General features: G+C 38.6%; 1 protein-coding gene and 1 non-coding gene across 2 annotated transcripts; both read right to left on the bottom strand.

Annotated features, from left to right (window-relative positions):
- Window positions 1-5,329: 5,329 nt before the first annotated feature.
- trnar-acg (transfer RNA arginine (anticodon ACG)) lies at window positions 5,330-5,402 on the bottom strand. Its single transcript has one exon. It is a non-coding gene; the product is annotated as a tRNA-Arg (tRNA).
- A 6,437-nt stretch (window positions 5,403-11,839) lies between these two features.
- On the bottom strand, window positions 11,840-21,844 carry arsh (arylsulfatase H). Its single transcript, XM_063498473.1, has 11 exons — window positions 21,765-21,844; window positions 20,932-21,084; window positions 18,946-19,067; window positions 18,713-18,835; window positions 18,233-18,435; window positions 16,886-17,106; window positions 15,260-15,396; window positions 14,875-15,012; window positions 14,564-14,723; window positions 14,285-14,406; window positions 11,840-13,204 (listed from the first exon to the last, which is right to left on the bottom strand). The coding sequence occupies exons 1-11, from the start codon at window positions 21,767-21,769 to the stop codon at window positions 12,795-12,797; spliced, it is 1,794 nt and encodes a 597-aa protein (XP_063354543.1). The 5' UTR covers window positions 21,770-21,844; the 3' UTR covers window positions 11,840-12,794.
- Between the last annotated feature and the right edge of the window lie 3,336 nt (window positions 21,845-25,180).

Below are 25,180 nucleotides of genomic sequence, written 5' to 3'. Positions count from 1 at the left end.
CTTTATTTGAAAGTACATACCATCTCAGCTTCTCTTCGAAATCCACACATATTTTACTTTGCTTTTCCTCTCTTTTTCTTTAACATGCCTTTTCCTTTGGGCAAAGTAGCAGTTCACCGATCAATGATGTTTGCCGCAGATGTGAAAAGGTAGAGGTGTGTGGGTGTCAAAAAACTACACATATAACAACACAACATAAAATATACCTACTCGTTACCAGGTACTTACGATTAGGAAAGAACAACCTAAAATGAACAACACATGACACATTACACCATGACATATTTATTTAGCAAAAACTAAGCCAAAATAAAGAACTGCTGACTGAAAAACAGAGAATACCCCATGATTCACAAGCTTGTTAAAAAAAAAGTCATACAGAAAGTATGTGTAACATCCTTGCGGAGGAATTCTGGTCCACTCTTCTTTACAATGTTGCTCCAGTTCATTGAGGTTTGCAGCCATTCCTTTATGCACAGCTCTCTTAAGGTTCTTAAGGTGGAATGATGACCTTTAAACTAAAAAAGTGTAGTTTTTAATAGAGGCGATCACACTTGTTGATGAACATTTAATCAAGTGCATTTGATTATCAGCACCTTACTGCTGCTTACCCTCTTAATTCCTTTGGAAGCCATAAGGATATATTGTTTACACACATGCTTCTGCATTTTAGTGTAGCCTTTGTTAAATTAACAATGACTCGATATAATACTTAGAGAGCCCACAATAAGACAAAGCCAAAATCAAGTTGACGCTGCTAAAAATTGACTGTGTCGTCCAAACACACATATGGCTATTTCCACTGTGCCATGCATCTCTATGTTGCTCCAAAATATAAATGCATCGCAAAATACAAATATAGGAATGTGGTTTATTTTGAGAACGCCCAACAAATCTGCTCATATTTGAGTTAGAGTTGGTAAAACAATAGTACCCATATATTCCAGAAATCTACTGAACCTTTTTTAATTAAAGGAAAGTGAATGTGTGGCATCTTCAGTAGAAGCGAACAGACAAAGAAGAAAAGGCAGAGACAGAATGATGCATGGGTCTTTTGTTGCAATTTGCTGAAATTAAAAAAGTATAAAATTACATATATCTTATACTTTAATATTAACCACGAGTTTTGTACCTAATTAAAAAATTATAATGGTTTTGAAACAGAAAAACAATGCTATTCTCTCAGTACACAGTACCATCAGAAACAGCAAGACACTGTCACAAATTGTCCCTGATGCATCTTTTGGAGACTGAGTGTGTGCACAATAGTTAGAAAAGCCATGCTATAGGAATGGGTGACTGTGGCTTGTGGTAAAAAGGTTTTGAGCTTTGAGTGCTCAGCTAGAGCAGAAAAGTGCTATATGAGTACCAGTCCATTTACCAGTTTGGAAAATGCTGGTCAAATGGGTTATTTAAAAGGGAATGACAGCCCAAAACAATCTATTTTCTTGTTCCACTAACACTTGTGCATACACGCACGTGCACATATGCACATACTCTAGAGGCAGTTTCCATTGAGTTGTCAGAATCGGTAAGAAACAGGTGTGGTTCAAGCCTGGATCATCTGAAGAGAGACAATGAGGCATGAACCATGTGCTCTGCTTAATGACAGCAAAATCATGACCTTATCCTGCCACTGCCTTCATCATTTTTTTCATCTTTCCTTGTTTCTAATTCTTCCCATCCTACATCTGTTCATTCCCCTTTTACTTTCCTCTCTCACTTCAGCAGCCTTCGTCTCCTTTATCTCCTCTCACCCGCTCCTGGCTGCCTCACTCACCCTCATTACCACCATTTTCCTCCCATTGGAGTGACTCAGCAGTTTTTTGACTGCCATCTCTCTCACTCATCTGGTTCTCGCTCGGGGCATCACATTCTCTCTCTGCGTGTGCAGAAAAATCTACTCTCAGAATCAGTTTTATTGGACATAATTAAATGCAATATTGCCAAAGCATGTTGCACAAAGTTTAGAGGCAAAATATAAGAACCTGGAATATAAGTTGTGCACACAAAAAAAGAAATTTAACATGTGGTAAGATTTAGTTAAATAATTTTGCAAAAGTATGGCTTCACAGAGGCTGTAGTCTGCCTTTACGAGTTTCAGATAGCAGAACTGACACGTTCTTTCTGGATGGTTTGTTTCCATGACCCCAGGTTTGTGTATCTTGAACAATCTCAATTGCCAGTGTGTAATGTCTCTCTCAGTCTCTGGCTGCTTATAGTATTCATTTAATCTGTCTCTCGGTATTATCTGCTCAGCTTATTATTGTTTTCACCTTGTGAATTTGTGCATGTGTGTGGGTGCCATTATGGCTAAATGCACTCTGGGCCAGCACAAAGGTGGTTTTAAACACTTTGGCAGGTTTTTATTTCTATTGGCAGATTTTGTCAACCTGATTTCCTTCCAACTGAGAAAGATACAAATAATAAATGTGTATATGAAAGTCAGGCTTGATGATGGCTGTGGTCTGACCCATATCAACCTAGTGAAGTGTACCCTACTAATGGAGGCCAAGGGGGTCACTGGCCACTTCACATTCATACACTCTTTATCTGATGTATAAATATGAAATACTTCATGAGAATTAACTACACCTTTACTGGGTAGTACCATTTTCTCTCTGCCAGCCTGGTACAACTAATCGCCACATGACCATATGCCCAACCCATCCTTAGTTGGGCGTTGGTTGCTTTGTTTCCTGCCTCACAACTATTCTATTTAAAATCTTGTTTCTATTAGATTTTATGATGATGCTGATGAAGGCCACATGCTGAAAAGTGCTGGTCTAACAATAAGGTTGTTTCTTATACTAAAACTGTTGCTGGAATTCTTTGTTTTTTTGTTTTTTTGTTTGTTTTTTTTTGCCAGAAACCCTTTTAGAGTTATTTGATTTACACCACCATCAGGTTTCCTGTGTCCTTAGGTGAACTTTGTTAATCTGTTTGAAAGTGTGCGTTTTCAAAAGGGACATATACTGTGAGCATAGCAGTCCATCAAGGACCACAAAGGGGCATCTCAGCAATGCACTCAGGTTCGATGCCCCTGAAAATAAGAATGGGTTAAGGAAAATCTCATATAACTGAGACATTTAGATGCTGTTGCTGCATGTTAAATGCACTTTTCTTTTTCTGTGGTTAATCCAAAGGGAATGTGGGCTACTCTGAGGCTGTGCATTGCCAAAGCAGCTGGTTGAGGGGACTCAACCTTCTACTTTTAGTGTTGCGGAGCTTGTGGGATCACAGGGTTAAAGTTTTTGAAGGAATTATATTGTTCTTTATTGAAAATGAAATTATTATTTGTTTGGCATTCTCTGTTTGTTGTACTTTTCTTGGTACTTTCTATTCAGGCATTTTGATTTTTCAGTGTTGATCTGTAGCCAGGTTCAGGTGTTTGCTCAATCTCAGAATGAAAATATTGTTGTCTGGATAATATTAAATCCGTCTCTGGTGAGCCCACTTCCCTGATTTACAGTCAAGGCACAGCTCTGGCTGATTTTTTGCAGACAAAACCTTCCACGAATTGTCGTGAGACTGGGCTCTGTCTAGCCATATCTCTCTATCTCAACTCAGAGCAGAAGCTTCTCCTGCTTTGTAACCATCTTTTTCCTCCTGTCTGTACTTCTCCTTTCTTACTCACAGATAAATCACTCATGTCTTTCAGTCTACTTCATTCCCTGTAGACTCCCTCATCTGGATAAAAAAAAACACAATGCTTGCTGCAGACTGAAGCCCTGGTGTTCCCTGCATCTCTCTAAAACATCAAATAACTGCCCCCTGTGCAGTGGACTTCATGTTCTCATTGGATTTAAGCTTCTCTCACGCTCTTTCTCTTTTCCCTCGAACTATTATGTTTTTCCTCCATGTATCCCTTCTGTCTGTGACTCCTTCCCCCTTCTCTTCATTCCTCTGCTTCATCACCCCTTCTTCTTTTCATAGCCAGAGGGGCTGTCTCCATCCCAAGCTGTCTCTCTTCATCTTTCTCTTTCCTCCTCACATCAATATCCCTCAATCTCTCCTTCTCCCCGTAAATAGAGTGACCCTTCAGAGTGCTGTCGCCTCTCTGCCTCCAGACTCTTCACCATCTCTCTTACTCTATCTCTCCTGTGGGTAAACATGACCCATGCTTCGATCATCCTCTTGTCATTTTGTCATTATTATGCCCTCTGAACTCCTCTTCATCTCTCTTTATGTCCTCTCTCTTCATTTCTTCGCTCCGTCTCTCTCCCTCTCCTCCCTTGGTTCATCTTACCCTCTTCTTCTCATCTCTTCAGTGATGACAAATACTTCACTCACTCTTTGGCTATCTCTCAAGAAAGCAGCCTCTCCTTCTTACTCCTTCAATCTGGTATGTCATCTCGCTTTCTCTTTGAAGATGACATGGCTATCCCTCTGTCCTTTCATTTCCCCTAGAGAGAATGACCCACACATCGACACCAAATACTCAAAAAGTACGTATGCTTGATAAATATCTTTCAAATAAGAGAGCTTCAGCTCTTCTGGGAATGTTGTTGCTAGGCCATAAGATCAGAACGGGTGCTCCACTTCATCTCTCTTCGAGCCAGTGAAGTTCTCACACAAAAAAGAAGGGAAATTCTGTTTTATTGATCTTACCTTGTGCACAGTATCTGTTGAAGCAATAAAAGGTCTTCCCAAACCTATGGGTGTAAGATTTCACTATTGTCCACTATTGTCTAAGATGTTACAGTAACACAGCACTCAGATTACTGGTAGTGGGCTTAATGTGAAACTGAACCAGTAGCTAAGAAATAAAGCGGTATTTTACCAGATGACGGGCTCTGTGGTAGTTTTACTTGTTAGTTTAGGTTGTGTGTCTGAAGTGTTTTCCAATCAGCAGCGGCTTATGTATGAACCCAGCAGTATTAGAAAGGCTTGTTCAGATAATGGGTCAGCTGCCATAGGTGTAATGCTGATATAAAACATCAGGTTGTTCAATTTAAAACAGTTTCCAGAACATAAATGCTAAAATGACTTGGTTTCAGACAGGATCAACTGAGAGGCAGTATACGATAGGTAAGGAATCATACAGAGTTATTGGCATTTTTTTAATAACATTTTTTTTTGAAAAATCCATAAGATTAATCTATTAACCAAGGTCTTTAAAAATAGTGAAGTGAAACGTTAAATTAGAGTGGCATAAAATATAGTTACACAATACACAAAGGCACTGACTACAGCACAAGGGTTTATATATTGTGTAGATTTCACTGTATATCTTGAGACCTTATTCTACACTATATGGATAAAAGAAATAGGTGAGATATTTAGCATTTATTAGTCCCAGAGATGGGAAATTCACAAGAAATAGCGTCGAGCCAGCCAGGAGTCGAACCTAGAATCTTCTGATCCGTAGTCAGACGCGTTATCCATTGCGCCACTGGCCCTACTCACCATGATGGCGGGGTGTGGTTTTTTATCTCAGCTGCAGGGGCGCGATAGCGCAGTGGGTTCAGGGTGTGGTGTCAGGGGAGGCTGACCCCACAAAGCTGTTCTCCATCACCTGGTCATGCTTTCCTTACTTCAGTAGGATGCCTGGACCCGACGGGGAAAGCTGCGCTACAAAGCAGCTGGAAAGCTAGACGAACAAGAAACAACTTGTAAATAAAGTCATTCACGTGTCCCTAACGCTGTGTGCTTCCGGTCCTTTCTATCAGAGTCACACTTCTTAATCTTTGAATTCAGGTATTTGCAGTCCCTTTGCCACAGGTGTATTAAATTAGAATGATGCTGAAAAATGTATTGATGCATTCATTAATTCTAGCCTGAACTGTTGTAATTCATTATTAGCAATTTTTTTAATGTTCTTTAAAAAACCCTTCACTTAATCCAAAATGCTGCAGAGTTTTCTTCCAGTTAAATTTGAGTTTTTCCTTCCTACTATTGCAAAGTCCTTGCTCAGGTGGCTCACTTAATACTGTAGGGTCTTTTCTTTACAATATAAAGTGCTTTGAGGCAACTGTTGTTGTAAATTGGAGTTATATAAATAAACCTGAATTGAGTCCCTCTAAATGTCTTTTTTTATTCTTACTTTGTTGACAGTTCATCTGTCCCTGTCTGCTTTTGAAGAGATCAAGCTCTTCTTACGATCTGTGACACTTTTATTTCAGCTTTCCATCCTCCACCCTTAGAGTGAGACTTTAAGTTTTAGGTCAACAAGTCACAATTTTTTTTTCTCCCGTCCCTTTTTCACTCTATCTCCTCCAATTTTACCCACAAAATCATTACAGTATGAGTGTCTTACTTTCTCTCCTATTACATGTTCATCTTTTTGTCATTCTCTCTGGTATGACAAAGGCTGGCCCATACTTCAAGAACAATTTCATTCTCTTCATTCCTCCCTCGTACTCTTTCCCTCGCCTTTAACTCTTCTATAAAAACATTTTTTGTTCATTTTGTGTTCAGCCAGTCCTCCTCTTGTTGGTCACACCTCAAGCACCTCTTGTATTGCTGTAGTTGCCATCTTCTGTTCCCATTATCATATATTTCATCACACATTACCCATCTCTCCTTCACTGACCATCCACCATTTCTGCATTACTCATTCCTGCTCTGCTTCCTATTGCCTCAGCTTTCCACAAGCCTAGACTGTCAGGATGAGTTATAGAGGGGATATGTGGTCAGCGGGGTTATGAATGATTCAAACAGCATTTGCTTGTTTTTTCATATTGTTGGACTAAAATCATAACATTATCAATCTATAGGGGCGTGTTGTACTTTTTGTGTTTTTTTTTCTTGTAATGTTAACTTGCTTATTTGAGTTTTAAATGCAAGTTGCCCTTGGTGGCATAATATAATAATATGTGTAAATAATACTAAAGTGCTGTGTAAGTATTCCTGGAGCTACTTGCAGTCCCTCCACATTGTTTAATTGTGATAATTTAAATTTCTGTCCTCCATAAGTAATGGATCTTGGCCCCTCAGCCGGTAACTGTGTTTGCTAAACAATACACAGATTCCCTGGGTGGATATTGCTGAATTAATGGCTGTTTTAAAAGAGAAAATAGTTTTTGCATCCATTCCTGTGAAAAGAACATTCCAAAGAAAATCACTGTGAAAAAGGAAAGATTGCCTTAAGTGCTTAAAAGTTCTCAGAAGAAGAGCTGGTTCCAAAATCCCAAAATCCTACGACCATGTGGTATTTTTTTGACCTAATTGATGTCAGAATAAACTGAGTGAACCGCCTCTGGAAACTAGAATCCAGGACAATAAAATGAAAATTCCTAAAAGCTGTCATGTCCCACCTTAATGAGTGAACATATGTTTGTAGGCCATACATGTAATTTTTAGGCCTGACTGACATCACTATGACATCTGCAGCTTGCACTGAAATTGTGCTGGTGTGGGCTGTGTGTGTTTTTGTGTGCAATGCGCTTGATGTGTCAGGCATATGGGTGGGTTGTGCTTTGAAAAGTTGTAATTCTCCTAAATTACATGCACAAGTCTGAAATGTCTACTAACTTTGTGTAATTTTGCATTTTGCTGCTGCTAAGGTTTGATTTTTTGCCACCAAGTCAAAGAAGCATGTCTGGGCAACCAAACACTAGATAGCTGTTGCTCTTGAGTGGTACGCTGAAAAACAAGTGAAAGTGCTACAGCCAAACTCTGTTGGTTTAAGAGGCATAAGGACAGGAAGAGAGGTTAAGTACAGTGTATGTATGTGTAATAGGTTACAATTGCCCTATTAGCCTAGTTATTTAGCTATCTGCTTCTCATCAAACCCCACTTACAGCACCATCTTCTCTCATCAGAGGAGCTAGATGTTAAAGCCGTGTGTGTAGATGAGCGCATTAATGACTGAAAGTGTTTGTCATTAGTAGCTATACTTCGTTAGTGAGAAAATGTGTGTCTATAGGTTGTGTGTGCTTGTGCATGCTGTGTAAGTTTTATGGTTTAATTATGTGTGTAAAGAAGGATATGCGTGTGTGCTGTTGACATGCCACTACAAATGCTCTATTCCCTGCCTGGAGACTTGTCCCCTGCAAGAGGTAATTTTGACCATATGGTATACAACATGACACATACTTAAACCACAGACTCTCTGCAACACCATACACACACACACATACACATGCATACAAAAACCTAGCATGGTCTTGTGCAGCACCACTTCGCTGCAGGTCTTTGCGATCAGTATAAGATCCACATTTAGATACAAGGGCAGCGTACAGACATGCAGAGATTGAGAAAGGCTTAGAGTCAGTACGAGTTTGAGTGTATGTGCATGTTTGTGTGCAGTGAAAGTTCCCCAGCAGAGATGACATTTCATCTCCTGGAGCCTATCTCACATGGTAACAATTGTGCCCAGTCCTGCTGGCACAGATTATACATACATATGATCTAGGTGTAATATGTAATGCACACAAATGTACCAGCTGCATGGACATTTGGGGTATAAAGAAGCACACAGCTATGCATGCAAATATATTGCCCTTTTCTCTGCATTAACACATACACAATGCACACACAAATCCAATCAGCACTAATAGCAGCTTGAACATCTCTTCTGCACTAAAAGCCTCATCTATTGACAAACATGACTCTCTTTCTCTTTCTCTCTCTTTCCCTCTGCCTGTCTCTTCTTTTTTTTGTGCTTCCTAATGTAATAGTGTTGTAATGGTGTGTAATTGCTGCTTTACCATGGCAATCTATTGTGGTAGATGAAACCACATTTGAACAAAGCAGACCAGAGCAGCAGGCAGCAGATGAACCACAGAGACTTTCAGTTGCGTCCTGTTTTCAGAGATAAGTAGATAAATTAACCAGAAGGAGAAATGGATAGTCACCACTAACTGGTGGAATAGCAATGGTTTTCTTTTGGACTCACTGATCAAAAAAAATGTTGCCGCTGGTCTTGGGAAACATTGCATTTGTAAAATCTTGACTTTGCTTTCTTCTCTGCCCATGCTCCCACTTTTTACGATTATGCTGTGTGTGTTTGATTCAGTTCCTTGGTCATCTGGCTCCAGGCCTTTGAACTCATGGCTGATAATATTAGAATTCCTTTTGAGGAAATATTAAAGGAATAAATTGATATAGGAGAGCAAAGAATACATGCTGTGCTGCACTTGAAATGTTGAATGTAATGGCATATGCTGTTTTTTGCTCTCCAGAGCAATAATATTGTTAACAGTTTCAGAGTCTGCATTCATTGTCATAAATTCCTGTTTGTTAGCAGTTCTTTTCTTTGAACTGCTAACAAACACCTTCTATGTTTATGGGTCTGCTTAGTCTGAAGCTATTAAAGGTCGAAAGGGGATAGGTGGTAATGATTATGCAGACAGCTGGTGGTTGTTACATCAGCTGATAACATCAGCTGTTGTAACAACTAGATGATATTCCACATTAGCTGACGTTTCAGCTGATACTCTTCTGTGCAACCTATTGGTGAAACCTCATATAGGACACACAATTTAAGTTTCTTTAGCCTGGCTACTTTTCCTGCTGCACCTGCAAGCAACTTTGCAACCCACCTCCTGCCCAGGTTCACTTTTTCTGCTGTCATTGCTCTTTTTTGTGCTGGGGGTATTGTATTGGTTTTAGATTCCCTGCCTTGTCTTTCTCTGTATGTGCATAATAACACATATTTGGCATGATGGGTCTGTCCTTAGACCCATCATGCCAAATATAAACTATCACAGATGGAATAACTATCCTGCTTTTACAAAACTGGTGCTAAGCGAACTGGCTCTAGGACAACTTATATGTTTTCAGTTGGTAATTGTTTATCCATCTGCTTACAAGCAGCTTCATGAAGCCTCCTCTGTCACTGAGCAAGTTGCGAGATATGGCTGGTAGGCAAAGGGTTTAATATAGGTTTCTGTTCCTTCCTCCTGTTGTACTAAACTTAGTAATTTCACTGTGGCATCTCTATAATCATTGAACCGCACAATCCCCTTCTTTTTTTCTGAACCTAAGTATCAAATCACAACCTTTTTTTTTTTGTCTCTTTTTGCGTATATATACAAGTGTTTATCGTCCAGTGATTGTTGTTGTGAATGGACACTAAAAACTGAATTGAAGGTATCAAAAAAGTGTATTTAGAATAAATTATGAGTCTTTTTATCTGCTGCATTGTTCGTATGCTGGGGTAAAAACATAAAAAAAATGAGGCAGCAGTTTAGAAAAACTAATTTGAACAGAGAAAATAAAACAGTTTTGGACAGAATATATATATAAAACACTTCATAATATGACTGATAGTAGAGCTCTGTGTGTGTGACATTGAAATGGTCAACATCTGAACATTTTCAAAACTGAAATTTCAAATGTCATAAACAAACATATCTTCATTTGACATGTCTCTAAATTGAAATGTTAATGGAAACCAACTGACAAGACATAAAGCTGAATTTCAACAGCAGATTGTCAGAACGTTATCTTTTATGCTCAATATCACCGAAGCCAAAACATCCCTATAGATATTAGTATTTTAATACAGGAGAGCTATTTCCAGTTTGCTTACGTTGCCGTACAATTTTCCCATCATTTCATGCTCCACATATGTTTACGTGTGTCAAGCGGTGGGTTGTAAAAATGCTTTATGGCATCCCAGGAAACACTGACCTTTCCAGAAAACCACTGATCTGTTCCAAACAAACATGATATACCGTGCGCATGCGTGTTCGCGAGCGTGTGTGCGTTTGAGCTTGCACGCATGTTTTTAGGTAGTTGTGTGTGACATGATGTACAGCCAGTAACATTCTACCCCACAAGCCATCATTAACTATGATGTACAGCCAAATGTCGTTATGTATGGTCGACTGCATGATTTACTGTTAGAGACATAATGGAGTGGCCACTGTAATGAACTTGCTGAGTGTTTGATGTACGGGTCTCTGCTGGAGGGAGAGAAGTAAATACTACGGCCATGATGGCAACAATTACTGTGATGATGATGATGATGAAATTTCTCTCGTCGCAGACGCAAGTTCAATTTCTAGAGGGAGAGAAGGAGGACAAAAAGGAGGAGGAGATGAGTAGACGAAGGAAGTGGGTAAAGAGAGGAGGGAAGGAGGGGGAGCAATTATAGTCTGCTGCTGTAGCAAACTTTGATGTTTTGACAGCCAGCCACTGCTGGAGGGAGACAGTGGTGATGATGAAGATAATAAATGGTGATGACACTGATGATGGAGAAGTTCACACAGTCTTTAAAGTCTTTTATTATTGAAGATCTGTGGAGCCAGAGTGTGCCAAACTAGGTCAACCACCCACCCTGCCTCAGTGTCCTTGAGCACTGGTGTTCAGCAGATGACTTTGTGCTCTGATCTTAATGAAAGGGTTTTAAGTGTTTGCAAGATCAAAAAGTATTATTATGTAACCAAAATGGCACCGTTGGGAAGGAAGGGAAGGAAGGAGTCACAGGTGAGGATTTCTGAGGATGGTTAAGGAGAGCACAGACTTAAGGCCACAAGGAAACGTCAAATGATTTCTGGTAATGACTAGTGTTGAAATCTTAATTGAAGTTAATACAATATACTTTACCTCATTTGCGTATTTAAGACTTACTTTTGTAATGTAAATATACATAATATTACTAATTATAATAATTATGATCATTATTCCACAGCATAGCAGCCTACAGTGGCAGAACTATAATCTCACACTTAACCCTTAAGTCTTCTGTTTTAAAACTGGAAAGCGCTTCACCAAACCAAACACAGTCTGACTTTGCCCCCTAATGGAACACAGCCTGTATTACCTTCTAGAGCAGTTTTACCTCCATTTTCTGCACTTCTGGATGAATGAATTAACTTTATTAAAAAATAAATTAAAAGAAGACAAGAAAAATACAATCATTTCATTTTTATTTACATAGCTCCCAATCACAACATTAGTCATCTCAAGGTACTTCCCATTTTACGTAATGACTCTAAAACACAATAATGCCCTCTAAGCAAACACTTGGCACAGTAGATTAAAGCAAATAAATAAACATTCCCTTTTAACAGGAAGAAACCTCCAGCAAAACCTGACTCAGGGAGTGTGGACATCTGCCTCGACCAGTTGGAGTAAGGAGAAAGAGAAGAGCATAGAGAGAGACAACGAAAAACAGACAGGGTAAAGCACAATGACCTCACCAGAAGACTGAATCCAGGCAAAATCATTAAAACTCACCGAGCTTTTTCTTTTTTTCTTTTTCCTTCTTTTATATAACAAGCACGGCTAATGTTTTTCCTATTATAAGATGAAAAGGTACATTCGGCTGCTCCTTTATTTCTCAAGGGCTTGTCAAAGTGGATGAATGCTCACGCTTGACTTGGTGCCAAATACACTTCCTGATGCAACCCTCTCATTTTTCCGGGCTTGGAAACGGCACTAAGGCTACACGAGCTTGTGACCCCGTGAAGCTGGACTTGTCTCATTGCATGTAAGGTGAATGTGGTAACCACTACACCATGAAGCCACTTTTCCCAATACAAATTAAAAGCACTAATTCACTTCACTGAATTATTACATAGCTAAATCTTCCTTGACTCAACTGCACCAAAAATGTAGATTACAGTATCACAGGTATAGTCGTGTGGAGTCCTTAGTCCACTTCAACACTAATACACTTGGTTCTGGATTATTTCTAATTAATTTAATTAGTAATTTTTCAGCTTCTCTCTTCATTTCCACACAATACATTGGTATCTTTAAACTGAAAGTGCTAGAAATCCAGTGAATGTGTTCCAAAACGAAAGCACTAATTAAATTATTAAACTATTTTATTCGATTTTTGTAAACAGCGAGCACCTTCATGAAGCCAAAGTCGTTTGTTCCAACTTTTGTCTTTCTTACATATGAGTTGTGTTCTCTTTGCATCCACAGAATGGAAAAGTCCCACAGCAAGGCTGAAGCCAGGGTTTCCACAAAATCTTGTCCCAAGTCAGTTGCAATTCGACGCCCTGTTCAGCTGTATTGGCCTCTGAATGAGCATCAGCAGGTGCCTGTTCATTTGGGAGTGTGCTTTTATGTCTCTCCACAGCTTTGGCGGTCTGCTCAAGGATTTCAGCATATCGGGGCTCAGTATCAGGAGTCAGAGGCCGAGACTCTGAGGGATCGTGGAAGAGGTCATACAGTAGCGGCGGTTCATGGTGAGTCACATGCTCTCCATGACAAAGGCAAATCTTTGTGTCATAGCAGCCACCGGCGCCCGGAGGAAAAAAATTGGGAGTGAAGAAGTGCACCTTGAAGATAGAGTCACCTGTATGGAAACACACATCGGTGAGCATGATATCAATATAGTGTGGCAAGGCAAAAAGTGAATTTTTAAAAATTATCTTTATATATAAATATATGTATTGAAATCAGGTCAAATCTTCATCTAGGTCATAATCATGACAAAACCATCAATTTGAACTAGTAGCACACAAACCATTACATTGTTCTTATAGAAAAGATCATTCAAATGAAAAATGACTAACTAGAGTCAGGAATTAGCAAAAAGAGTCAGGAGTCCAACCAATGAAACATAATTATTTGCAACAGTCTTACTTTGACTTTTAAAAATAAACATTTCAGGGTTGGAATTTACTAAGAAAATAAATAAAAAACACGAAAAACAAAAACCATCTTCTGCTGTGACGCACGTATCCCCAAAATTGATTTGGAAAGACTCACTGTCATCAATCATTGATTTTTATGAAGCTGGAAAGGTTGCAGCTCTAGAGTTTAGATATTAATCAGTCTACAGTGAACAGTGAACCAGCTAAAGGCCAAAACAATCACTGAAGCATCTATTTTAATGAGTCTAACACAAATATTAGGGAAGGTTTGTATATGAACTGATGAACTGTGCAAAGCTGATGTTCTGAAGTGGGACAAAGTTTTTGCTGCACTAAGAAATAAGAAAGAAGTTTTTTATGTCCCTCGCTGTATTTATTCAGCTTACAATATAAGACATAATAAGAGCACATATAATATGGATGTACTTATTTTATCCTTTAGCCAAAACACCAGACACACCGTCAGCTATTGTTACTACTGTAGGCTAATGCCATCACATGGTAATAAAAAAACAGGCTGATGTCAGCATGTTGTGATAAAGCATCAATGTTTTATTATAGCCTTTGCCCTTCGGGGGGCAATTGAGATCTCTGAGTGCTGTTTTCTATTTCAAGTTTTTGTTACTGAGTACTAAAATTTCTTTTGTTTATATTTACAGATCACATTATTTAAAAACTTTTGGAATTTTTGGCATTAATATCCCTAACTGTAACAAGAAATAAGGAATAAAGAATGAAAAATGTTGATCTTCTAGGTTTATATATGTGTGTAAACGTACTGCCAGCTGGGTGCCAGCGCACTGCATTCAGGTAGATGCCACAGTAGTGGAACATGAACTCGTGCTCTGATCGTGCAACTTCCCCCTCCAACAGCGGCATGAGGTTATAGCCATCGGATTGTCTGGAATAGAATCACAAGAAACAAAGAGGTCAGAACGATGGGGTAAAATACAATCGGAAACTGTTTTAACCTTTTCAAGAAAACAGGAAAGAAACAAGACTCAGTTAATACAATTACACACAATTTAAAAAGCACTTGTGGGAGTGAATTGATATACCTGTCTGGTTGTGTGTCCTTGGCTAAATATTTAAGGGTGGGATACAGATCCATGAGGCTAGTGGGTTCATCCACCACTTTTCCTGCTCTCAGCCTGCCTGGCCAGTGGAAAATACCAGGTACCCTGATCCCCCCTTCCCAGCCCCCCATAGCTTTCCCACCTACATGTGAAACAACAGGAGACAGGAGTTTTTGTTTGTCAATAGTACGCATGAGATTTAAAATTCTACAAAAATGTCTGAATGCCTGCTATAAAATCTTTAAAGTTTGCAATTTAATATCAGCAAAAAAACAGCTTGACACATTGTTTACCTTTATAGATGCCGTTCCAGCCTCCTTTCTGCCCAGTTCGTGAATCAGAATCTTCCAGATGCCCACCATGATCTGATGTAAAGTACATTAGAGTATTGTTGGCAATGCCAAGGGAATCCACCGTCTCTGTAATTTTACCTAAAAAGACAAGCGGCATGGTAAGATAATAGGATGAGGTTAATTTCAAAGGAAAATTAAGAACTGCACAGATTCCTAATTGGTGCAGAGCAACTGATTCACTGAGATCTTGCTTTCATACATTTGGCCATATTTTGTAGTGATTATAAAAACATGGATTGCTGATTGCCACAAAGCTACAAGCCACTGGATAATATTTAACATTGCATGCACATGGTGGCACACTTATTTCACCACCCTCACTCACCAATCATCCAGTCCACTTCTTCTAGGTTGTCACCGTAGGCACCATGCCGACTTTTGCCAGCAAACTGTGGTGTTTTAAACATTGGCGTGTGGATATGGGCCAATGAGAAGACTAGGAGGAATGGACGATCCACATTCCTAAAGAGCAGCAAAAAGGAGTTGAATACTCTCTCAAAGGCCTTTTTTATCTTTTTAATTATTGCCTGTTTTCTTGTCATGGCAGTGGGGACAAGCAATTTCCTGTCATTGTCAACCATAACCAACAATAAACTAATCCCACTGACATAAATTGCCCTGTGAAGCTGAAGTCTGATGCAAACTAAGCCACTAGCATTGTCTGTGTGACATTTGGTGCTCTATATAGAGTTTTTTTTAAACTGCTTCAATGAGTTGAAAACAGTTCAAGTGAATCAAAACAACACAGGTCCACACACACAAGAATCTTAGGGCGTTTTCACACCCAGAGTTCATTTATTCTGGTGCGAATCAGTTTATGAGTTTATAAACTTGCATCTTTTTCCAGTGTTTTAGTTTGTTTTCATACAGAAAATAAAAAAATAAAAATGACTAGTTGCTAGTCCGTACAACCGTTTGTGTACTTTGCACATCTATGATACCTGACATGCCTCAGAATTCAAAGCATACCTGGCTACAGGAAGGAATTTAGGCCATACTTGAAGCATACACCAAGTTGTTGGGTCAGATCCCGTTCACACCATAAACAAACCGGTTTGGAGTTTGTCTGGAACCAGGCATAGACCACCTCTGAAGGATCTCTGTGGGGTTCTTTTTGTCACATAGGTGCAATTACCATCTTCACATCTGCACAAACAGACGATTTGTGCAGATGTGATTTAAATGGACTGTAGGTGTTAAAACACCATTAAATGTCCCCCAGTCACTGAGAGAAGCTGCAGATTTTGTAACAATTTTTTGTTTTGAGTTCATTCAAGCCATTGCTTTCATAAAAATGTTCCAGTCATGTTAACTGATGATATGAAAGTTATCATTGTAGACACTGCCGATTACCGTGACCAATCTTATGTTGAAATTTAAGTAGCTGCTACAAATGGGGTATGGAAATGAAAAACTGTTAAGAGGAAGACACTTTTGGTCATTAAAATTAACAACAGAAACAAATAAAATAAAGCTATAATTAAATAAATTAAATAAAATTAGGCAGAAAATAAAATAATTAACATTACCACAAATAATGAACATATGGTGATATGGAAAAAAAAAATCACATAATCCAATAAAAATCCAATAAAAAAGAGAGAAAATAACTCAAATACTTTTTTTTATAGATCTTGTTTTATAATTTATTTTGATACGATTTATTTTGGTAATGATCCCTGTAATAACTATCTGAAATAATGAATGTCCTAATTAGCAAGAATCATTTGAATGTGCACTGATGTCAGTCTGAGTTCAAATGTTAAGGTTAATTTCCTCACAAGGGAAACAGAAAATTATCAGTATTGTTGGAGATCAATCAGCTGTAACTCTAACATAAATACATTCATATCAAGGTTAACGTCCTTGATAAGACTGCAAACAAAAGACTATCAGCAAAAGCCTCTGCACAAAAGCCATGTGATTATTTGTTTTGCTCCACCATTTTTACCTCTTTATAAAGTTTTGTGCTTCTCCCAGCAATCTCTGGGGCAGTGTCTCCACGGTCATCGGCTGTTCGATTACTTCTTGGTTCCTCATAATGATGCAGTTCCATGTTGGCAAGAACTTAAAGGGCACATACCACACAGCAGTTGCTAGGATGCAGAGAAAGAAAAGTAGTACCAGGAGCCACAGGCCGACTTCAAAAAGGCCACACACACGGACACACACCTGAAAACATGTAGCACATAGACACACAAACGCTGGATTCAGAAAGATTTGTCTGTTTGTTCTTCCCTAATGACAATTTTCACAGTTATTCCCAGTTTACTTCTAGTGTTTTTAGAAAGCGTTTTGGTTTTATAGTGGTTTTCTCACCTTAAGTTCTATACGCAGGAGAACAAATTAGGTACTCGTTATATAATGTTTGCCAGAAACACCTGATTACAAACTACAACTCCAGAAATTATATATAACTGACTCAGTCCTCTCTAACAAAGCCTCAATACCCCATTTAACCATATTTTCTCCATAACAGACAATTTATTGTACAGATATTACTCCTGGGACCCTTTTCTATTAATTTACTTTTGTGCAATTTCATGATACAACCACTAGATGACATCAGAAGCTACCATGAAAGTTAATTATTTTCCCTCAGTGAAACAAGTAGTACATTGTGTCCTTTGTTCACACTAGAACAGAAAATAGAAAATAGTTGTATTTGTTAACATTTGATAAGGATGAAGTGGTTCCTGGTTTTTGTATTTGCTTTTAATCATTTTTAATGGCACAGCTAACTGGTACCCCCTGGTTTCTCCTGGGAATACCAATGCTGCAGGTGAGGTACCATCAATAAATGTTCATGTGTTAACCAAATTTCAATAATGACGTTATTCTTTTTGTCTAGAATAAGTTTCTGGGCGGCGTAACTGAATTTCACATTTGCAGTTTGTGTTTCCAGTTTGGGCTTTTTTTTCCTCCAACCTCTTAAGCACATGTCTAAGTGATTACACACATCAGTTAATTTTGCTTTGGGGCAGCTAGCACAACGACTCTTTGTTTTCCAGTTTCTTACTCATCGTCTGACAAGGATGTTGTATCCCTCAGGATTTCTTATAATTCCATTCTTTTCAGTAAATATGCCTCTGTGAGACTTCTTTAAAATAAAATGTAGCTCATTATGATCTTGTTGATCTTGTTACGATTATAATTGTATGATCATGCCAGGTCTCTCTTGGAAATTACATTTTTAATCTCAGTGAGATTTTTACCTGGATAAATAAAGGATTAATAAATGAAAAAAAAAATTGTGCAGATGAAAACAAAGATAAACTGACAGAAAAATCACACTTACGATTGTGAGAAGTCCAACTCCGAGCAACATGGTCAAATTTTGGAGCGTGTGCTGGAGATCTACCAGCACGTCGCTGCCCTCTCCAGGCACACAGTCATTGAACAGGGTGAATGGTAGACCATAGAAGTAACTGAAGCCATGCTGGTTCGGGTGATGACAGTGATCCCCTCTGTGTTTGCAATTCACACCCAAGTGCCATTTACCTGTAGATACACAATGAAAATGAGATATAGAGAGATGAGATACCAGAACCATAAATCCTGGGTATGTTTCTTCAGATGAGTTACGGTGCATGCCAAATGCAAACCACATGAATTTCAAGTGCTGCCAGTGCCATCAACCTTTTCTCACTTTCACTGGTAAAGTGAGGAAATGCTGATGTCATCACAAATTGCCTTCTTGTGCTCAATAAAACATGCCCGGTGTGCAGACCTTTAAGTGCCATTTTCCAAAGGGCCATAGCACATTATGTCATCTCACCCACTAGACCAGTAGTGTATCCTTGCTGCTGCAGTCTCTTAGCAAAGGTGGTCTCACTGGGTGCAAGCCCTCCTGAACCTCCGAGGAACAGCAGCACCTGGACACGCCCTGTGCTAACCATTCCTAGTCGATAGATGCACACATGCACAAAAAATAAAAAAGGTTAATCAAATATGGAACATGGAGTTTGTCCAGGTTGCCACTTGCTGACTGAGCGTAAATATGTCTGTTACCTGAGCGGATTGCATAACGGCCCGTCATAAAAGCAGTACGACTTGGGGTGCAGAGTGGAGCAGCTGCAATGTGCTGAGTAAGCTTCACCCCCTCAGAAGCAAGTCTGTCGATATTTGGAGTTCTAAAGAGATTGAACAGATATGATGAAGGGTCTTATCAAGTTTAAACAGAGACACATTTTTTTTGGCTGGATGCACGTTCAGATTATTGGTAATTCTGCTCTTTAGACTGAAAAGGAATGGGAGATCAGCCACAGACAAGTGTGCTAGTTTAGCCTGCCCCTGCTGCAGATTGCACTGTTCTGAAATCAGTTACAATATGGCACGTATTATATTATTATACACATTTAGCACATTGTAGTAGCAAGTAAATGAACAGATCACACTGTGTGTATCACCTCTACAGAATTTTCTTCCCGCTAATCACCATTATGAAGATGTGTGATGATGAGGATTTAGGATGTAGTGTGAAGGAGTATCTCATTAACTCCTTTAGCACTTTAACAAGAAAAGACTTGAAAGAGAGGGTTTATATGACGGCGTGGGGACTGAATTTTCAAATGATCACATGTGAGAAGTCACTTAGTTAACAGGTTGTGCTAACTTCAGCGAATGCTTTTGCAAGTTACACCACCAGGATCTGTCATACTTAATATTATAATAATATTATATTATTATCTTTCCATGTACCCCAGTTTTAAGAAACTAGAGACACACAAGTATTCGTGTATTTAACAACATTTTCAAAACTAAGAAAGCTGTATTTCTGTAAAATTAAACAGTGGTGATAACAATATAGCCTATTAATAAATTTTTTTAATGCTACAATACATAAAGTCTGGAATGACTTTAAAACTGCATGAACAGACATATTATTTGGTATGAAGATTAACCCTGGAGAACCCATGGGGTCAAATTTGACCCCATGGGTTCCCTAGAAAACCAATGGGGTCGGCTCTGACCCCATGGGTTCTCCAGGGTTAAAATTAACTTTAACTACATTACATGCCTTTTTTATTAGGGACTTAAAAGAGAGTTTAGAGTTTAATACAATTCCCAAATATTTATGACAGCCTACAACCTGCAGTTTTTTCCTCCAGATATGTAAACATTAGATTGTACAACAGAGCCGCTTTACTTGGTGAAAAGCATACACACTAACTGAAAACAAGACTATTCAGCCATATGGAAACATTTAAGAGAACATCTGCAAGTTTTTTGGTTGTTCCAGTTTCACTATTACTATACACAAAGAACAGTTCATGCTTGTGTGTAGTTAGCAGTGCCATGACATTCACCTGTGATACAAGACTGAGAACAGGAGAAAGTTTATATTTGCTTTCAACTGAAGGCCAATTTCACTATTACCACTGACAGTGTGTGACTGGCTGTGTGCTTTCACACATATCTGAAAAACATTGGATTGAAAACATTAATGCAATGCTGGACGGCATTAAGGTCAGTGAGAGATCTGTAGTCCTGAGTGACAGAAGGACAAACTGTTTTGATGACCTGTCAGAGCCAGAGGAGAAATGCATGAACACAATAACAAAATAGGAGTGAAGTGCATGTACAGACAATAGCAGTGTGTACGAACACAATGAGAAAGGCTAGCATGGGTGGGGAAATGACTGAAGTGCATCAAAGGGATCAAGAACAACTGTAAAATGGCCAATAGTGCTCAGACAATTGTAATTTTATTAAATGCCTGACTTCCTTACTTGCTTGGGTTATGGGCCATTCTCATGGTGTGGCTTTGCAACGTTTACTATAGGATCTGAAGTAGTTCCTCAATTGTAGTTCATCACTATCAGCTAGTGTTTCAAAGTGTATAATTACTACAGAAGGTTTTTTAAAAATGCATATGTCATTTAAAATGTGTTTATTTATTTTTTTAGCCAGTAATGAAATTCTAGAAAGGTGAAAAAATAGACTTAACAAAGAATAGTGGAGTGAAATACACAGCTACACACATTTCAGACTTACCTAATGGTGTCATTACCGTAGCACCCTATATCACCAATTCCTAAGTCATCAACAACCATTAGAACAAAGTTGGGCTTCTGCTCAAATCCCTTCCCTGTGACATCACTTCCTGCTGTCAGGAGCAGGAATAGAAAGGGGACCAGCAGGACAGACCTAAGAGCAAAACACTGGTTATACATCTGAAGTTCTCTTAACCTATCAGTAGAATATGTGATTTTAGGCTTCCCCCCCCCCCCCATATCTTGACAATCAGGGGTCAAAGAAACACTGACATATTTTCCGAACCCAAGGTTAGTATTTTTTATCATCATTGGTGATTAAGACGTCGATTATTCGATATTTAAATAAAACCTATATAAATTCATCAGATTTCTGGACTCCGTATTAGGTTTTGGACTTCGAGCAAATAAAACTTACGATTTCACTTTGGACTCTTGCGATTTCACTTGTGACGTGCAACTCTTTTTTGTTTTTTGGATCACATGTCTTACATTTTATATACCAAACCTTTTTTTCTTAATGTATCATCGTGATAACGATTCTTAGTTTTGGTTATAAAACGAATCCAGAATATGACGCGTCTATTGCTGTGATACGTGTTTTGCAACAGTGGCACAGTTTATGTAAAAAAAAAAAAGAAAAGAAAAGTGACACATAGGTGCTGCTGCTCTGAAGCTCGGACTGTTAGGAGAGCAAAAGTGAAATCAGATAGGTGCCTTTCATCTTTTGTTTTAATTTGAGCTCTTTCAACGGGCTCTTACCGTAGCTCGTGTGAGAGCAACTGCATTTGCAGTTGTCTCGATAAGCAGAAATTTTTTTCCATCCGAACTCACCTCATAATGGGCTTTCACATTCATGAATCCATAAACACAGGAGTTCCTTCTTAGCTAAATTCGTTGGCCCCGCCTCGCTGACTGTACAGTACTGTTTCAAGTATGAGCGCAGAACCTTTATTTGTACCGTAATGTAGGACATAAAGGCACAAAAAAACTGCTGTGGCCTGCAAGTTACTGGTCGACACCCCTTGTTTTTGTCTCATATTGTAATTATGTGATTTACTTTAAAGGTGCACTTTTTACATATCTTTATCTACTATTATTTTTTCAAAGTTATGATCAATGAATAGTTATTCAGTCCAGTTTAAAGAATTAAGGGGTTTAAGTGGTATGCAAATGCAACATGTTGCAAACTATAATGGGAAATAGATGTCAAAAACATAACTATAGCTCTTTTATAGTATATAATAAACTCATCTATTTGTGATATTTTTACACTAAATTATTCCCTTGAATTTTTCATGACTCATTTTATCTCGATACCAAAACAAGACCTTTCATGAGAAATCATTCTACCTGATTAACTTGTTGGGAGCAAACTCTATTAGTCACTACATCGTCTCCATAGTCACCTTCACTGCTGTGTTTAATTGGACGGCTTACGGTTGGTGTGGGCGTAATGCCTGGGGGGGGGGGGGGGGGGGGGGGGGTACCAAATGTGTTCATGCAGATAGGTGTGTTTGGCTTAGCAAGAACACATTATGGAACTTCCCACATTCTATCTCTGAGAAACTGATCAGGTGTGTCTTTATAGACCTGTCACAATAAATCAGTTGCAACGGATGAATTATTATTGTGTGGCTGTCCTTCTATAAATACCTGACATATCTAAGATTTTTTTCTCACTGAACTTTATTAACTTTTCGACAGATCACATACACAAAAAGCCACAAACACAAAATAGAATAACTTTTACTGTATTTATATCGTATGTATGGTAAAATAACAGTAATTGAAGCTTACTCATTGGTCACAACCACATGCTCATAAGACCCATAGTGCATTGGTGTTTACCATACAGAATTGCACTCCCTGCCCACTTCATTAGGTACACCTTGCTACTAGTTGGACCCCCTTTTGCCTTCATAGCTGCCTTAATTCTTTGCGGTATCAATTCAACAAAATGCTGGAAACATTCCTCAGAGATTTTTGTCCGTACTGATATGATAAAATCAGGCCGTTGCTGCAGATTTGTTGGGTGCACATCCAATGACAACAATCTGCCGTTCCACCACATACCAAAGGTGCTGTATTGGATTGCGATCTGGTGACTGTGGAGGCCATTTGAGTGCGTTGAACTTATTGTCATGTTCAAGAAACTTATTTCTGAACTTTGTGAAATGATGTGTTACCTTGCAGGAAGCAGCCATCAGAAGATGTATACACTAGTTATAAGGGGATGGACATGGTCAGCAACAATACTGCGGCAGGCTGTGGGATTTCAGTGATTCTCAGTAGGTATTAAGGGCCGAAACTGTGCCAAGAAAATAAATAATCCCTACATTGTTACAACAACACCATTTGGCCTGAACAGTTGTTAGAAGACAGGATAGATCCAGCTTTCAGGTTATATTCGAATTCTGACCCTACCAGCCAAATGTTAAAGTAGAACCCGACACTCATCAGACAAGACAATGTTTTTCCAGTCTTCTATTGTCCAGTTTTGGTGAGCTTACGTGAATCTTAGCTTCACTTTACTGTTGTTAGCTGACAGCAGCAACGCCTAGTGTGTTTTTCTGCTGTTGCCACCCATCTGCTTCTAGTCTTGATAAATTGCACTTTTGGAGATGCTCTTCTGTGTGACTTGGTTGTAACAAGTGGTTATCTGAGTTACTGTTGCCTTCCTATTACCTCAAAGCAATCTGGCCATTCTCCTATGATCCCTGACATCAATAATGCATCTTCACTCAGAGAACTGCTGCTGATTGGAAGTTTTCTCTTTTTTGGACCATTCTCTGTAAACCCTAGAGATGGTTGTGGTGTTTCTGAGTTTCTGAAATGCTCAGACAAGCTGTCTTAAATCACCTTTCTTTTACATTCTGACACTCTGACATTTTTAATTTTAGCACGTCATCTTGACCATGTCTACATTTCTAAATAAACTGAGTTTCCAGCATGTGATTGGCTGATTAGAAATTTGTGTACCTGATGAAGTGACCAGTCTACATGTTTGCCATTAGATTTTAGCACAAACAAAACATACATTTTAGAATTAGCAATAAAAACAAACACTGCTTTGACTAATGGGAAATCTAAATTCTAATGTATTTTGGCATAAACCAAAGTAATTGTCAAACTACAATAACATTAGATGGTGCTAATTCAATTAATCTTCTGGTGACCTTGAATCTCCGTTCTACATTAATCCATTACTGAAGAGTTTTTAATGTGGACCAAACTGGTCTATCAACAGTGGCTAAAAAATAAAGAAAACAAAATCCCACAAAAACTGTTTAATTGATTCCTTAAACATTATTTACACAACTCCAGAAGAACACAAGTGCCAGATGACAATATAAAGAGGACAGTTCCTACACAAAAACCACACAGAATATTTAAATAAACAGGAAGTTAAAATAAGAACAAATGAATTGTCTATATATGTGTAGTAAATCAAGATGTATACAGGATAGGAACGTGCTTCTCCCATTGAGATTACAAAAAATCTCTGCTTGTGTTGCTGTGTCGTTTTTTTATGATGACATTATTGTTTGTTTTCCTATCAGGAATATTCAAGAGCATATAAGGAATAAGGCAGGACTGGTCAGTGCCATGATTGATGCCCTAGTGTTATGTGGCAAGTGCACTTCAGGACCCAATGAGTTTACAACACTCAAGGTTTACATTCTGGTTTGAATGCTTTGTTCTGATACTTTGTATTGCTGGGATCAAGCACCTTGAGGTGACTGTAGTTGTGAATTGATATAATATAAATAAGACTGAATTACTGACCGGGAGTGTTTGGGACAAAATGTATTGTTGACTATGATGTCCTCAGTGCAAGCAACACATATAGAATTTTTCTGGATTATTGTACGAGTCTCCATTACAAGAAGTTATCTAAAAAAGCATCGCAGGATATTTCAGTGCTTTTTTTCACTGCAGGGCAGTACTGCATTTAAAGAAGAAATTTGTATTTTGAAGGCATCAGTGGCTAGTCCTATTTGTATTATTATTATTGAGTGGGTATTTTTTGTGCATTGTCACTCCTGATACACTATCCATGTAGTTCAGTGTTACAAGAGAAAACAGCTTTTGTCTGTCACAGATTACAGGTTAAGAAGGCAGATCGCTGACACTGCGTCTGAACCACAGTTTGTAGAGTAGAATTGATCACAGATTATTAACATTTCTCAGTTTGAGGCTAGGCTGTTAGCAACAGTCTCTGTCCTGTATTGCAGCTATATGGTGCT

The sequence above is a fragment of the Pelmatolapia mariae genome, linkage group LG16_19 (genome assembly GCF_036321145.2).
Source record: "Pelmatolapia mariae isolate MD_Pm_ZW linkage group LG16_19, Pm_UMD_F_2, whole genome shotgun sequence".
Lineage (NCBI taxonomy): Eukaryota > Metazoa > Chordata > Actinopteri > Cichliformes > Cichlidae > Pelmatolapia > Pelmatolapia mariae.
This window is presented reverse-complemented; position numbering and strand designations above follow the sequence as displayed.

What these genes read in the sequence shown, in the direction of transcription:
- arsh (XM_063498473.1), bottom strand. An exon ending in TACGGTAATGACACCATTAG is followed by an intron (nt 19,068 to 20,931) that starts GTAAGTCTGAAA and finishes CAATCTCTTTAG; the next exon opens with AACTCCAAATATCGACAGAC. An exon ending in GCACAAAACTTTATAAAGAG is followed by an intron (nt 15,397 to 16,885) that starts GTAAAAATGGTG and finishes GCTGCTCTTTAG; the next exon opens with GAATGTGGATCGTCCATTCC.